The 14,063-nt window shown below is 49.0% G+C and overlaps 7 protein-coding genes across 7 annotated transcripts; 3 read left to right on the top strand and 4 right to left on the bottom strand.

Moving 5' to 3' along the window:
- Positions 1-986: 986 nt before the first annotated feature.
- On the top strand, positions 987-2,356 carry TRV_05043 (uncharacterized protein; the record flags this gene model as incomplete). The annotated part of the gene is made up of 3 exons (XM_003020819.1): positions 987-1,339; positions 1,404-2,246; positions 2,278-2,356. 3 exons carry the CDS (start codon positions 987-989, stop codon positions 2,354-2,356), a joined length of 1,275 nt encoding a protein of 424 aa, XP_003020865.1.
- Positions 2,357-2,543: 187 nt separating this feature from the next.
- TRV_05042 (uncharacterized protein) lies at positions 2,544-2,954 on the bottom strand (the record flags this gene model as incomplete). The annotated part of the gene is made up of 1 exon (XM_003020818.1): positions 2,544-2,954. The coding sequence occupies one exon, from the start codon at positions 2,952-2,954 to the stop codon at positions 2,544-2,546; it is 411 nt and encodes a 136-aa protein (XP_003020864.1).
- A 792-nt stretch (positions 2,955-3,746) lies between these two features.
- TRV_05041 (uncharacterized protein) lies at positions 3,747-5,705 on the bottom strand (the record flags this gene model as incomplete). Its single annotated transcript, XM_003020817.1, has 1 exon — positions 3,747-5,705. One exon carries the CDS (start codon positions 5,703-5,705, stop codon positions 3,747-3,749), a length of 1,959 nt encoding a protein of 652 aa, XP_003020863.1.
- Positions 5,706-5,981: 276 nt separating this feature from the next.
- TRV_05040 (COP9 signalosome subunit 6 (CsnF), putative) lies at positions 5,982-7,279 on the top strand (the record flags this gene model as incomplete). The annotated part of the gene is made up of 3 exons (XM_003020816.1): positions 5,982-6,252; positions 6,321-6,815; positions 6,870-7,279. 3 exons carry the CDS (start codon positions 5,982-5,984, stop codon positions 7,277-7,279), a joined length of 1,176 nt encoding a protein of 391 aa, XP_003020862.1.
- Positions 7,280-7,620: 341 nt separating this feature from the next.
- On the bottom strand, positions 7,621-9,823 carry TRV_05039 (SAP domain protein; the record flags this gene model as incomplete). The annotated part of the gene is made up of 2 exons (XM_003020815.1): positions 7,621-7,984; positions 8,010-9,823. The coding sequence occupies 2 exons, from the start codon at positions 9,821-9,823 to the stop codon at positions 7,621-7,623; spliced, it is 2,178 nt and encodes a 725-aa protein (XP_003020861.1).
- A 670-nt stretch (positions 9,824-10,493) lies between these two features.
- Positions 10,494-11,159, bottom strand: TRV_05038 (uncharacterized protein; the record flags this gene model as incomplete). Its single annotated transcript, XM_003020814.1, has 1 exon — positions 10,494-11,159. One exon carries the CDS (start codon positions 11,157-11,159, stop codon positions 10,494-10,496), a length of 666 nt encoding a protein of 221 aa, XP_003020860.1.
- A 660-nt stretch (positions 11,160-11,819) lies between these two features.
- TRV_05037 (uncharacterized protein) lies at positions 11,820-13,328 on the top strand (the record flags this gene model as incomplete). The annotated part of the gene is made up of 6 exons (XM_003020813.1): positions 11,820-11,975; positions 12,129-12,433; positions 12,491-12,654; positions 12,718-12,911; positions 12,992-13,142; positions 13,201-13,328. The coding sequence occupies 6 exons, from the start codon at positions 11,820-11,822 to the stop codon at positions 13,326-13,328; spliced, it is 1,098 nt and encodes a 365-aa protein (XP_003020859.1).
- Between the last annotated feature and the right edge of the window lie 735 nt (positions 13,329-14,063).

Raw genomic sequence — 14,063 nt, 5'->3', positions numbered from 1 at the left:
AAAACCATACTTTGGATAGGAGCTATCCCCCAGCCCAAAGAGAACAAAGCTGACCCCTTGCAGGAACGTAGGAGGCAGTCTTTTCAGAAGCAGCGATCTCCAGAACTTGCGCCCATTGGCAGGGAAATCTCCTTGTCCGGTAGTCGGCACTACAAAGACAGTAAACCGGTAGCCATACAAGTCCCTCTACATCAACAAACTCTTCGTCAGCTACATTATCCAGCCACAACAAAGGGCCATAGAGAATCAACAACTTACAGGCTGCAGGGCATCAAGCTCAGCTACTCTTGTCCTGAAGTACAGCCGCTCCGTCAGCCGGCCGATCTCCTCTGCCGCATCCTGGGAGTTGCCCGTCTCTGAGCCATAGGCGATCAAAGCCGTTCGGAGAGAGCTATCTTTCTCCACGGTCGCCATTGAAACAGTCAAAGAGCCCTCCTTGTCTCCTCCAGCTCATCGTGTGCAGTCTCTCAAGGGGGACTGGATTAAAAAATACTCTAAACAATGACTCTTTCTTCGCTTTTGTGCCGCAAAAAAAAGAGAAAAAAGTCATGACATCACCAGAACCGCCAAGCGCCCCTTGTTTTCGTTTCCCCTGGCAGAAGCATCAACACGGTCAAACAGCTGCATCCGTTGATCTCCCACCACAGGCTGCTTCAGGAGAACAATGCTGATAGAGGATGACTTTGTACATATACCAATACAAGGAAATGATGGTCCGCTTACGGAGGGCAAGCAAGTCTGTTTCTTTCTCTCCAATGGATAACAATATACCCTCCTCAGACTGCCCTTTTCTCCTCTGGACAATTACTGAGAATTACACCTTGATGAGCACTGGGAGATACCTGTCAAGATGAAGCTCACTATAAATACCCTTTGCCTTCTAGGACATGGAGCTCCTCAGCCTATACCGATATTTTCTTTCCACAAAGATCTAGTTATACCAAAGCAGCCGAGATCTTCATCTCTCAATTCTATATATAAAAAAAATGGCACAGCACAGTGAAAATGAAAAAGAGCCTATTAATATCGGATACGATGCCTGGCAGGGCCTTGGGGATGCCGTTGTACCAGGAGAAGACGGCGTCACCCCGCGCTATGCGATGGAGTATTTCATCGACAGTATCTGCTGGGGAAGAGTCATCGAAAAATGCTATTACCTCCGCCAGGGCGTATACTGTTTTCTCTCTGAGGTACATACATCTGGAGAAACGAGCCATATTCGCAAGATAACCTTCGAGGATGGCGTGCAATGGGTTATTCGGCTTCGTCTTCCAAATCCCACTACAGGGGAGGAGGACATCGGTGTCCGGACGTGCTACGAATCACTGAAATATCTCAGGTACACGGGTCCTTTTTTTTTTTTTTTTCCATTGTGGTAGAAAATGCTGACCCAAGGATTATAGAGATGAGACGACGGTACCCGTTCCAGAGGCCTATTATTGTGACGCCTCGCTGAGCAACGCAATAGGCGCACCGTATATATTAATGGACTATATACACGGCACGACAGCCGAAAAACTCAGGAAGAACCTGGGATACCGCGAAAATGAATTTGGGTCAGTCGACGAAAATATAAACTTCAAAAGAGGCCTTGCTATGATACAGGTGGAACTGGCAAGCAAGAAGTTCAACCGTATAGGCCGCCCTCGCCCAGCTCCCCAGGGAGGGTATTATGTCGCATCTACACCTACAGAGGCAGCCCATGATACAAGTGGTGCGTTTTACAGGCGTTTAACCTCAAATCTCCTCCGCGAGGCAAGGATGAGTGGCAGAACAGTCGCTCAGGACCTGACGCTTAGTATCCCAGCTCTATTTGAACAGCTCATTGCTCGATGGTCAACGCACCGAGGCCCCTTTGGCGTGGCACTTACCAGTCTAGGTGCTCATAATGTGTTAGTGGACGAAAATTTCAGGGTTCAGGCCGTTATTCATCCCGAAGGGTTGATGGCAGTACCTCGCGAAATACAGGCCCAGATGCCTTTGTCCATGGGCCTGCAGACTTCCCCTCCTCGCTCCCGTGCGGAATCAGTGGCACAGATGACGACTCTAATGGAGGAGATGGAGAGAGCCAAGTCATATGTGTCTTACCTGAAAGAAGCAGATCGCATTAAATATGCCGGCGTTAGACGGGATGCTGATGACGCTCCTCTGTACACGGCAGTGCTAGGCCCGGCAGCCCTTATATATCAGGGGCTGGTTGAATTCAAAAACTTCCGGGAAAACGTCGACCGCAGGTGGCTGACTGCGTATGCTCATTATTCGCAAGACTTCAAATAGCCGTGACTTGTTTGTTCCTGGCCAGATGTATTTCCTAAGCAGTTCTATCATTTTCAAGGACACGGTGGATGAGATTTAACCAGTTTAGCCTTCATGCGGCAGAAGAACCCATTGTAGAAACAGCTTAATTGAAATTAATCCAAATATGTCTATTTTTTGTTCACTCCTTGCTTTTGGTCCGCTAAATCGTAAAAATGGGTATCATATCCAAAAAAATATGCAAAAAGGGAATAACGAAGGGAGAGAATAAAAGGAGGGAATGCGTGTCAGTAGACGTCGTTATCATCTCCACCACCTTCATCGAACCCGTCACCGAGCTCATCACCTCCGTCAAAGTATTGCTCAGCATTATAATCACCTCCCATCTCTTCCTCATCTTCTTCGAAATCATCGTCCACTATCTCGTCTTCAGCGTCTTCATCGTCGTCGTCCAGTGCGTCTTCACCCTCACGAACACCTGTTCGTCGTCTGCCGCCCGCATCAGACCCTTCATCATCTTCGTCGCCTTGGTTCCGTTTCTTCCGCCGGCCCTCGTCCTCCTCGTCCTCATCCTCATCCTCCTCGAACCCTCGCTTCTGCGTGGCCTTGGAGAATCCTCCACCATTCGCAAATGTCCCCGGTAGCCCAACATATTTCGGATCGAGTGTTGACCATAGCTCCTTGGGGAAGAAGTTCATCTCTGCAATATCGTTAGACTTTCTTCTATTGTTTTGTTCCTCGAACTAATATCAAGTGATGCGGGGCGAGGAGAGTATTACCAAATGGCACTGCACTTAATTTCGGTAAAGTTCTCGATTTTTTCATATATCTCTGCCCATAAGACGCCATGCCCTGGAAAGGGTCAAACTGTGCTCGGGCTGGGACACCTTTCTTGCCGTATGACGGCTGGGATGCAAGGACAGTGTAAAACGGCCCATCGTGGATTTTCTCCCGCAATTGACGATAGAGTTGTACTCTTGATATTTCTGCATCGGTAAATTGAGCTGGGACAGGTACGGTATATTTCTGCCAAAATTAATTGAGTCACGTTAGCAGGTGCATGGGACGAATCCAATCATATATCAAAGAGAATTGATGTATTACGGGAAATAATGGTGTTGGCGAGGTGTCTACTTCCCCACCCCCCTCAGACTTCCAGGCAAACTCGGCTCCGGGTGCCTTCTTATTGCGTGCAGCTCGAGACATCGTTGAGCCATGCAAAAGGCGCACACGCTTGAGTTGTTTGAGGGCCGAAGTTGTCGGAAGTTTGTATAAATTTTGACAGCTTTGAGCCTCAAAATGGTCACGTGATATGATTTTGGCCACAGAGACAGACAACGATGGCTTCTCATCCGTTCTTATCAACATGATATAATAATTATAATGATAACGAAATATGGGGAAGGAATAGGAGTAAATCTATCACAACTTGAGACCTAGAATTAAATATATACATATACACTACAACAGGCGCAGACATGAGGATCCTCTTATAGTTCGAGGGCTTCAATTCTGCTTCCAATTTGGTTCGGAGCACCCATGGGTCCTTCTGCCACCCTCCGCTTCAAGGTTCGTTTAATATCATCGAGGCTTCCGATAGAACTCTCCATTTTCTGAACAGCTGACTGGAGAGCGACAAGGGCATCATACTTTGCGGTAGCAATCCGCCATACAGCACTCTCGGTATCTCCAGCTCCTCCGGCAACGAAATTAGCATAGGATGGGGGCTGCTTAAAAAGGTATGGTAGAACAACAGTCAGGGCTGGTGGAACAAGTAACGCCCATGCTCCACTAACAGGGAGATTCCCTTGAGAGGAGGGACCAAGTTGGCTGACTACAGCCTCCGTTGGAAGTGTAAACCGACCAGAGGTCAATGTACGTGCATCTTCAGCCGATGAGAGAACAGTCCAATTGGCTGTCACAACACTCTTTATCAAGTTTATAGACGCTATTGCTGTCTCTTGCATAGCTATTATCTCCGCAGCTTCGACGATGTTGGACCAGAAACCTGGGTGGCTGTTTAAATACTGAAAATAGAGGATTCTTGAGGCCGCTGCCTCAGCTCGGGAGCTAGTAGGGTTTGGGCCTTTGCTAATGGCCTGGTCAATATCCATCGCGTCTCCAGAGGGAGGTGGCCCATGAAATATCTTCCCCAAACACATCAGGGTCTCAATGTGTAAGGGCTTTGAAGGAATAGCGAGTAGCGGATTCAGGCCTCGTTTGCCAGATTCAACTAACATCACTCGTGGAAGTGAGGCCAAGATATCGAGATCTCCCACAGGTACGGGGCCATGGGCCCACTGAGCGGATGGTATTTTGAATCCTTCCAGTATGCGAGAGCACAGCCGATCCAGCTGTGCCTGGGGTTCTTGTAGTAGGTGGTTTGGATAGAGAGCTGCATAGGCAGAAACATATGCCATCACAGGGGCGGCAAGGAAGCTTGCAGTGGAAGGGTCAAGGGTAGAGGGATCCAAGTAGTAATTGATTACCTTCCTATGTAGGGCATTTGTGATAAGGAATTCTAGAGATGGAGATGAGAATGAGGGGATTGAGCTGGATGCCTTGCTGGGGCTGTAATGTAGTCCAGGAGCATTGATTTCAAGCAGCTGTCGGAAGAATTGTAGGAGAGTCATATGGAGTAAGAGGTCACTCGTGTCGACCATCTGAAGCGCGGCGAAGCTCAGCAAGCTCTCGCTCTGGAAGGTAGATTCAACATCAGCGAAGTGTGAGCTCGATATAGCATTCCAGTTGACAGACCCAACTTTGACAACAAACTCCATCAATCTCCCCTGAGCAACTGTCTTTTGTCGAGCACTGATCTGTCCATCTTGTCCTACCGTACGCAAGGAACATATCGAAAAGAGGAGCCTATAGATAGATTTATCCGCAAATATCCTCTGCCACATTGGCCCATTCTGCAGAGATTCATTCTTGGGTCCTCCGTTCGCGTTATTTGAAACTAAGTGGTCCGCCTCTAGTAGAGACCAAAGTACGTCAAAAGCGGCCTGCGATACTCCAGAGTCATCGGTCGACAGCCATAGCTCTACAATAGACCTGACCAAATCTGCATTTTGAGCAACTTCAGCAACATGGTTTGGAGACTCGCTTGCCTTTACAATTAGGCAAAGTACAAGGGTATTGATTGCGGGAGAGCCGGCCCTGATTCCAGCAACGAAATCGATACGGGGATCAATTGACTGGAGCTCTGAAAAGCTTAGGTACTGTGCCACCTTTGTTGCCAGGGTTGCGACGGGGCTTGGGTCCTCCTGTAGCACCGGAAGGACGCGGGATATCAGGATGATCAGCTTCTTGGAGAGGCCATGGTCCGTCTGGGCTACCACCTCGGCTCCTAGCTTGTCAATGAGGTGAACATCGAGGGGGGTCGACGGGTCCGCAAGGATCTGCTCTAGGTTGTTTGTCACCTGGTCGAAGGATAGCGGCCTGCTCATGGCGTCCGTCCGCTGCTGCTGTGCTATCAGTATGTCTGCAATGCTGGGATGTTGTCGACGTTGTCGTCGTTTCGTCACTTTCGACAGCCTCAACCCCACAAAGTCAAACAGGCCAAACGCCAAGACTTTGCTTATCGGGCTCTATTTTATCTTCTATCAACGATCAACTTCAACACCAAACAAAAAGGCTAAAAGGTAACAACTATCTACTACAAGATCAAGCTTGATTAACGCCGCTTTACTTTATATATCGACTGGTGGGAGTCCCAAGACGCCATGGCAGAGGCATCTAACACTCTGATATCCTCCAAATCCTCACACTCCAGTCTCCACGCCTTGCTACATCCCCTCGTCCTGCTCAATATCTCCGATCACATCACACGGCATGCAGTTCGACAGCAGAAGGGATTGATAGTAGGTGTCATACTCGGACAGCAGAATGGAAGGTCCATTACTCTGGAGCACGTATTCGACTGCAACCTGGTCACCTCCCCCAGTGGAGAAGTGCTCCTACACCAGGAGTTCTTTAATGAGCGATTACAGCAGTGTAAGCTCCCGTTTAAGCTGATAATGGTATCTTATATACACGAGTGCATTTTCTTACTTTAATGATAGTTAAGGATGTGCACAAGTCACCAGCTCTAGACCTGGTTGGCTGGTTTACCGTCACGCCTCCGTCCGGACCTCTACAGTCGCAGGTTTCCATTCACGAGCAGATACTCCGCGATTATAACGAAGCTGCGATTCTCCTTGCATTCCACTCCTCAGATGTTGAAAATACATCTTCAACGGTTGGGAAACTTCCCATATCCATATACGAATCGGTTTATGAAGAGGATACTGCCGATGACGGCGACCGACCCATGCAAGGAGATGACCAACAGCGAACTTTGGCGTTGAAGTTTAGGCCTGTGCCATATTCCATCGAGACGGGAGAAGCTGAAATGATAAGCGTTGATTCAATTGCTACCGGGGGTGGCAATGCAACTGCAATCCTAGATAAAGAGCCAAGTAAGACGAAGACCGAGACTCAGACTCAGGATAAAGAGAAACGACAGAAGCTATCAGAACCTACGGAAGATCTCGTTCTTTCCCCCGAGGATGAGGATTGTAAGTAAATATACTTACATCCCATGCCATGAAAAAGTACTAACAGTAATGCAGTAATTGCAAATCTTACAACAAGACTGAGTGCTGTCAAAACATTACAGTCTCGCATACATCTCATAAAATGCTATCTTCAGTCGATCGCAGAAGACTTGAGCGCTGATACTTCCATGACACAACAATCTACTCCCAAGCCAACGCTTTCTCACTCCCTCCTTCGCAGTATCTACTGCGTCATCTCCCACCTTGCCCTGCTGAGCCCAGAGAATTCGAATGCGTTTTCAATAGAGTCCCTAGCTCAAGCAAATGACGTTCTGCTTACCGCTTTGCTGGGTTCCATGGGCCAGAACATTTCTCAGATGCGGGAATTAGGAAAGAAATTTGCTGTCTCTGAATTAACAGCCCGCAACATTGTCAAGGAATCTCAACTTTCTAGTCGCATGGGTGGGGATTTGTTTCATACCTAGACCGGTAATGCCTGGGGACTGGAAGTCAGAAACAAATGCTTCATCAGAGAGTTATAGGGCTTATTCAAAAGTCATCCAAATAAATGATAAATGATAAAAATGATACGATTGCAAGGATGCCGTATGATATGGAGCTTTGACCGGAGTTGAACCTGCATTCCCGCTGCTGTATAGAAAACTACACCGAACATAGAAAACAACAGACGTGGATGCAATAACAGCCCACATCTCGGAAGTAATAAAACCAAGCCATATATGTCAATATAGTAAATTTAGCATTTTCCTCCTTTGTGAAAAGGCTTATTTTATCCCCTGTAACCGCCCCCTGATGTGAACACCGTTTAAAGCCAGTCAAAAATTGCCGGTAGAGATGAGTATGGAAACAGCAAGAGGAAATAAGGAAAATGGTAAGAAGGAAGATTGGTAGTTGGTGGTAGGTTAATTTCAACTAGGGTAAACCCGGCGCCATCCGGCCGGAGTATGCGTGAGAAAGGGGATAAAAGAAAACCTGTAGTTATGCAAGGCATGGAGGAAAGTAAGGATAGCAATGAAATATCGGAAAAAACAGATAGATGTTTTATCTCATCGTCTACCTCTCCAGGGGCCGTCTCTCCAGCTGCTTCCCCAATCTCCTCGCCCGCCACGCCCACCTCCCCTTCCTCTACCGCCGCGCCGAGAGCCGTACTCTGGACCTTGAACGACGAACTGATCAGTGTCCTCGAAGGTGTACCTGAACATCTCATCGCCACCTCGTTTGGATACTGGGCCAGCCCTGGCCAGATCGTCAAACTGATCGAGGCGTCTGTCTGACACCTCCCGAGGCACAGGGAGATAGTACAACTTCGGTTTTGCGACGGTAGAAAGAAACCTATCATCAAGAGCTTTGAAACCGTGTTCTGGCATCTTGCTACCAGATGGGCCTATCTGTTGACTTCCCTGACGGCCTCCAGGGCCCATTCTATCTGCTCGAGGGCCCGTTGGTGGTTCTCGTCCTTGGCCAGAATCATAGGGACGAGGTGGTCCACTGGTTATTGACGAGGCCTCTTGGAGCCTTGCTTTTATACCATCCTCGGTCTCGTCATAGGTAACTTCCCAGCGGGGACCTCCCCGGCCACTGTTTCCGGGCGCCTCTTCAATTTCTATCCATTCTTTCACTTTCTCTTCTGGGATGAAGTCGGCCCATAGTGGTTTGCGGGTGCGCTCTTCTGGCCAGATAGCGTCGTGCAAGGCGGCTCGAACCCGAGAAGCAGCTGCAATGCTTGTAAAGCTGGCGAAACAGTGGGTTTTGATGGAGTCCAGGAAGAAATCAACAATAACGTCAGGGTCTGGGGAAGAATTTGGCGGCACAGCCAGCGAGCAGAGGTGTCGTTTCAATGCTGCGGGCTGCAAGGGCCGCATGAAGTCACGGATATATAGAGCGGTGGTAGCTGGGTGTAAAGCAGGAGACACCATACGGTCATCTCCTTCAGCAGGAGGAGGCGACTCGGGACGCAAGGGGGCCCCATTCGTGGCAGGAAATAGATCCTTGAACCTCGCGTCACCAACCGGTTTCCTTTGAGCATGGGGTTTTTCATTTCTATCCGAAGGTTCCTCATGACCTGGTGCTTGGGTTTCTACCCGATCCTTAGACTCATCCTCTTCGGTCTCTTGCTTCGGTTCCGGCGCAGGTGGTGTGCCCTCTTTCATTTCCACATCCGTGTCTCGAGCTGGCGGTTCAGCAATCGCCAGTGCCGCAGCGGGCGCCTCTTGCTCTTCCTTGCGCTTCTCGGCTTTAATCTCTTCCTGTGTTGACCGAGATTGTTGCCGCTCCTCCTCGAGTCTCGCTTTCTTCAATGCGATGCTCCTCGGGGAAGGAGGAGGAGTCTGACTTCGCCGCCTCCGTTTCCTCGACTCATCCGTATCTTCCTTTATAGCTTCGACATCCGTGGACGGCGTTTTATTCACGCTTTCGTCTTTAACCGGCTCTTGGACAGGCTCTTGCACAGGCTCTTGCGCAGGCTCTTTAACGGGTTCTGGTTCGGGTGCTGGAGCAGGCTGCGCGGGAGTAACATCTTCCACGGCCAACTCCGTCACTGGAGCAGGCACAGTCTCTGCTACCGCAGGTTTCGGCGTAGGTACAGGTGCTTGGGCGACAGGAGGAGCCGACACTGGTTCAATAAGCTGTGAAATGCTAGTAACCTTTTGTGCAGGAACAGGCGCAGGAGCTGGCTCCGGTACAACGGTCTGCTGTACTTCGGTGGCCAAGATCTGTTGCGCAGGAGGCTCCTCTACCGGTTTCGATGGCAATTGCGCTGCTTGGGGCACCGGAGCTTGAGGAGGTTCGGGTGGTGGTTCTTGATATGCTGCGTTTGTCGGCTGTTGTGCCGGCGCTGGTGCTGGCTCAACTGGCTCAGCTGGTGTCTCAGACGAGGTACCAGCGCGCTCATTGTCGTCTTGAATAAGCCGGTCGATGAAGTTCTGCTTCACTCGCAGTCCCGTCTGGGGGATTCCACGCTTCTTCAACTCAGCCTTCAGGTCGGTGACCTTCAAGCTTCCATAGTCCATCACGGCTGCAGTTATGACGCGACTGGCAAGGGCACAGGGATAACGAAAAAGAGGACTAATTAGAATCCACGCATCGCCTAGCTGGTGTAATCGTACGGTGAGGCGCTGCGCTCCTAGACTCGAGTCCGGACTGCGATATGTAGGTGATGCCTCGATAGGTTGTCTCCCTCTCCGTCATTTGCCTGCCTTTCAAGGTCAAACAGAAAGCTTTAATTTAGTTTGCTTCAGCTTTTTTGGAGGTTTTGTTTTTTTCTTCACGGTCACGTGAGCATGTTTATTCGCCTTCAAGCAGCAAAAATAGATGAAGAGGAACGACGGCGAGGTTGGAGAGGACGAGATGGCGATCAATGGGATTAGGCAGCTAGCTACGGAGTGTTAGAGGTCATATCATACATGGTGGGTCGGAGTAAGATGGGGTAAAAGTCACATCCGGGGTAAAGAGGGTAGCTAGTTATCAGATCAAACGGCACGCCGCATATCTGCCAAAATATGAGCCAAAATAAAGAGATAGTGAGAGATTATGTACAGCCGAGTGGGAATGGTGGAGTTGATAGGGAAAGGTTCTTGTTTTTGTTTGAGGTCTAGATCCTCTGCAAGATGGGATTTTATATTTTTTTTAGTAGAGATAGCGTCAGAATCAGATCGGAGGAGAAGGTGGTGGTGGTAGCATTTACTTTGTTCGTTCGCCCCAGATGCCAATCACACCCATGGAGAAGCCGATACCAAGCAGATACGTCCTGAGCATGTGGAGGTTGCGTTCTTTCTTCATGGCCAGTTCGACGGATTCGCCATTGACATCCGCCACTGAGCTAGCTGGTGTGGGTTTTTCGGTTGAGCGGGAGGTTCCCATAGACTCAGCCTCTGATGGAGGTTCGACAAGCTCGATTTCACTCGAGGTTGCAAGCGACTCTTCGTCTTCTGCTTTCTTCTCGGGGGAGGCTGGCTTAGGCGCATATCCGAAGAAACGGTTCAAAATAGATCCAGCACAGCAGCATGAAGAACGGGGTTCGCCAGATGTAGACACGCTGCATAGAGATGACAGATAGGAGCTACAGGTACTGGTGCGAGGGCTCTCGGTGCCCTGGATGAAGGAAGGGTGGTTGGTATACAGTTCCAGACCGAGACCACCGAGAAGAGCGAATGCGCTGGTCCAGAGGAGGTAAGGATGTCGTCGACGAGGAGAAGAGAGGCTGAATGCTGTAATAAGAGTGAAAACGGTGATGTGCGAGAGGGTCAGGGCCGCTCTACGTGTGCGGAATTGGATATCAGTCAGGGCCTGGGAGGCAACAGAAGCCGTGGGAAGGCCTTGAAGAGCTGGTAAAGTAATGGATGACATCGAATATGAAAGGCCCTATAGTCGTGTTAGTGAAAAACAAGGGCATAATGATTGATTTTACATGGTACGTACAGTTGATATGCCAATAGAGATCATGCCAACGAATTTGGCGACTGTGATCGGGCAGGCCATGACGTTTGTCAGAGCTATGGCTCGGTGTGCTTTGTACGGACGTTAGAAGTTGCAGCCCGGGAGACGAGCTTTTGATGCCCCTGCTGGCCCACCGTGTATCGTTTTAATGGCCTCAGAATGAAGAGTGTCCGGTGAATTGGCAGGTTCTGGGACTGCAGGTTTGCTTGAAGGTCTCAAATCAAAAGCTCTTTTTGGAGCTCATGGAAGGCCGGAAAAACATCGGAAGATCGACGCAATGACACAATAACTCGTTGACTAATTATGTAATAGCTGGCGAATCTGGAGAACGGCGCCTTCAAGAGACTGGGGAATGGGGAAGAAGATACAAGGCACGAGATATCAGCCATGCTGAGTGGTAGAGAATACTCCATAACCGTTTGAGGGTAATTTATACCGTGGTTGTTGCTAGAGGAAGATGTTGGTAGGAGGACATTCTCTACCTAGCAGTGGACACTATTGTGCTCGAACAGCCACACCATGGTATTCCGCTGCCCTTAGAGTAATCGCCGAGCAGAATCCTTCTATACGATGCTTGTCTGGGTGGAGTTTTATCGTCTCGATGCTTTTGCTGTCTGCTCGTTGCGTGCCAGAAACCCACCGAGCCGCAGAAAACAAGCCGAGGCTCGCATGGTCTTGGCATCAACAACGCCTGCCGAGCAGTTACCAACCTTTCTCTGCGGCCTTGTAGGTTAAATAGATGGCCATTTTACCCCGGAGTCCAGACGCAGAGAAGGCTTTGAGACGGTAGTAGCCTGTGAAACCATTCCAAGATGCCGATGCCAAAGTCTTCTTACATTAGCGACGTCTGGAAGGACGGCATTTTCGGTATGATTTTAGATAACTGCCTGCCGAAGGAGTATACCTCAAGCTAACGAGCAGATAGATAACAAGGTTGTCTTTTGTACTGGCGGGGCTGGGACAATATGCAGTGCCCAGGTTCGCGCGTTGGTACATCTAGGTGCGAATGCATGCATTGTTGGCCGCAATGTTGAGAAGACGGAGGGTATGGCCAAGGACATTGCCACGGCTCGCAAGGGTTCGAAGGTCCTTGGAATTGGATCGGTCGACGTTCGCAGCTTTGAGAGTCTCAAGAAGGCTGTAGACCGATGCGTAGAGGAACTGGGAGCTATTGATTTTGTTATGTACTGATTTCCACTCCCCTTTGATTGTGTATGAGCTGGTCTAACTCCATTTGACAGCGCTGGAGCAGCTGGGAATTTCCTAGCCTCGATCAATCAGTTGTCTGTCAACGCCTTTAAAGCGGTCATGGACATAGATGTGCTGGGCTCGTTCAACACATTGAAAGCAACGATACCCCATCTGGTTGAGTCCGCTGTTAAGCATCGGTCTGATGGAACAACTCGTGAGTTTCTATCCTCGGATCGGGAAAGAGAAGGAAGATAAGCTGATTGCAGATTTGATATAGCATCACCGACCGGGACAGGCGGGAGGATCATCTTCGTCAGTGCCACTATTCACTATACTGGCATGCCTATGCAGACACACGTCTCTGTTGCAAAGGCAGGTGTGGACGCGCTATCGAACAGTGTGGCGATTGAATTTGGCCCTGTAGGAGTAACATCCAATGTTATCAGCCCAGGCCCAATTGGAGAGACGGAGGTAAGAAAAAACCCGACTTGGATTGCATTGAACCTTTGAAAAGCTATAGGTATGGAGTAGTATGCTGACAACTTCCTAAGGGCATGAAACGGCTTGCTACAGAAGACGCAAAGAAAAGCAACGAGGCTGTTATCCCGCTTGGTCGTTATGGCTCTGTCAAAGAGATTGCAGATGCAACTATATATATCTTCTCAGACTCTGGGAACTATGTCAATGCTTCCACTGTTGTTGGTACGTGTCTTCTCTGCTGTGTTTTACCGTGGCTATATGACTGACCAATGTTCAACAGTTGATGGAGGAGCCTGGCGCCTGCAGGCTGCTGGAATATCAGGCAGTGGCTTCTCTTATCCTGACTTCCTCCTATCTGGCATGGAAGTCACAGGCGTCTCGGGACAAAAGCAGAAGGCAAAGATTTGACATGCGGCCTTACGTACTTGCTATTTGTGATACATCTCCTATAGTTCTATAGTATATATGTAGCCATCTTCTGTAACTATCTAGCCAATATTGCATCATTGTTGTTGATATTGACTTTGTAAGCTCCTCTCGCGCTCCTTTCTCGGCCCCGTAAAATACGCCAGCCAATACCTTATCAAACGGCTTTACCGTTTGATCTGGAAGCTTCTCGTAAGATTGATCTGAGGCCTTCTTTGTCTGCTGGCTGACAGTCTCTATAGCAACCTGTCAAAGGCCCCACTGTTTTGATATCATACAGGACAGGACATAAAAAACGCGGCGTCTGGATCAAACAAAGCATTGTTTTAATCAAACCGTATTTACCGGTCATACTAGCTTGATCTTGGATCAAACCACTGCAGTACAGTGTCCTGTAGACAGCCACAGCCACAGCCTTGCTTTTCTTTGCTTTGCCTTCAACAAGCTAAGTTTTTATATGCAGCCTTTGGAAAAGTGCATACCACGTGACCTGTCCTGAAATGGCAGTTTTCAACGTCAAGTCATAAAGAAGGCAGAACAAGGAGGAAAAAATGGTTGCTTTGTAGGTATAGAACAATGACCATGTAGATAGATATCCTTATATAAGAGGCGTTGGAAACCTGGGAGTAGGGCAGAGAAGTGATATATAGATGGAGAGCATACTTCTATATGGCAAAAATTGGCCATAGATGATATATACTATCTTCTCCTCAGGGG

Source organism: Trichophyton verrucosum (assembly GCF_000151505.1).
Source record: "Trichophyton verrucosum HKI 0517 chromosome Unknown contig00382_1.f1.exp, whole genome shotgun sequence".
Lineage (NCBI taxonomy): Eukaryota > Fungi > Ascomycota > Eurotiomycetes > Onygenales > Arthrodermataceae > Trichophyton > Trichophyton verrucosum.
This window is presented reverse-complemented; position numbering and strand designations above follow the sequence as displayed.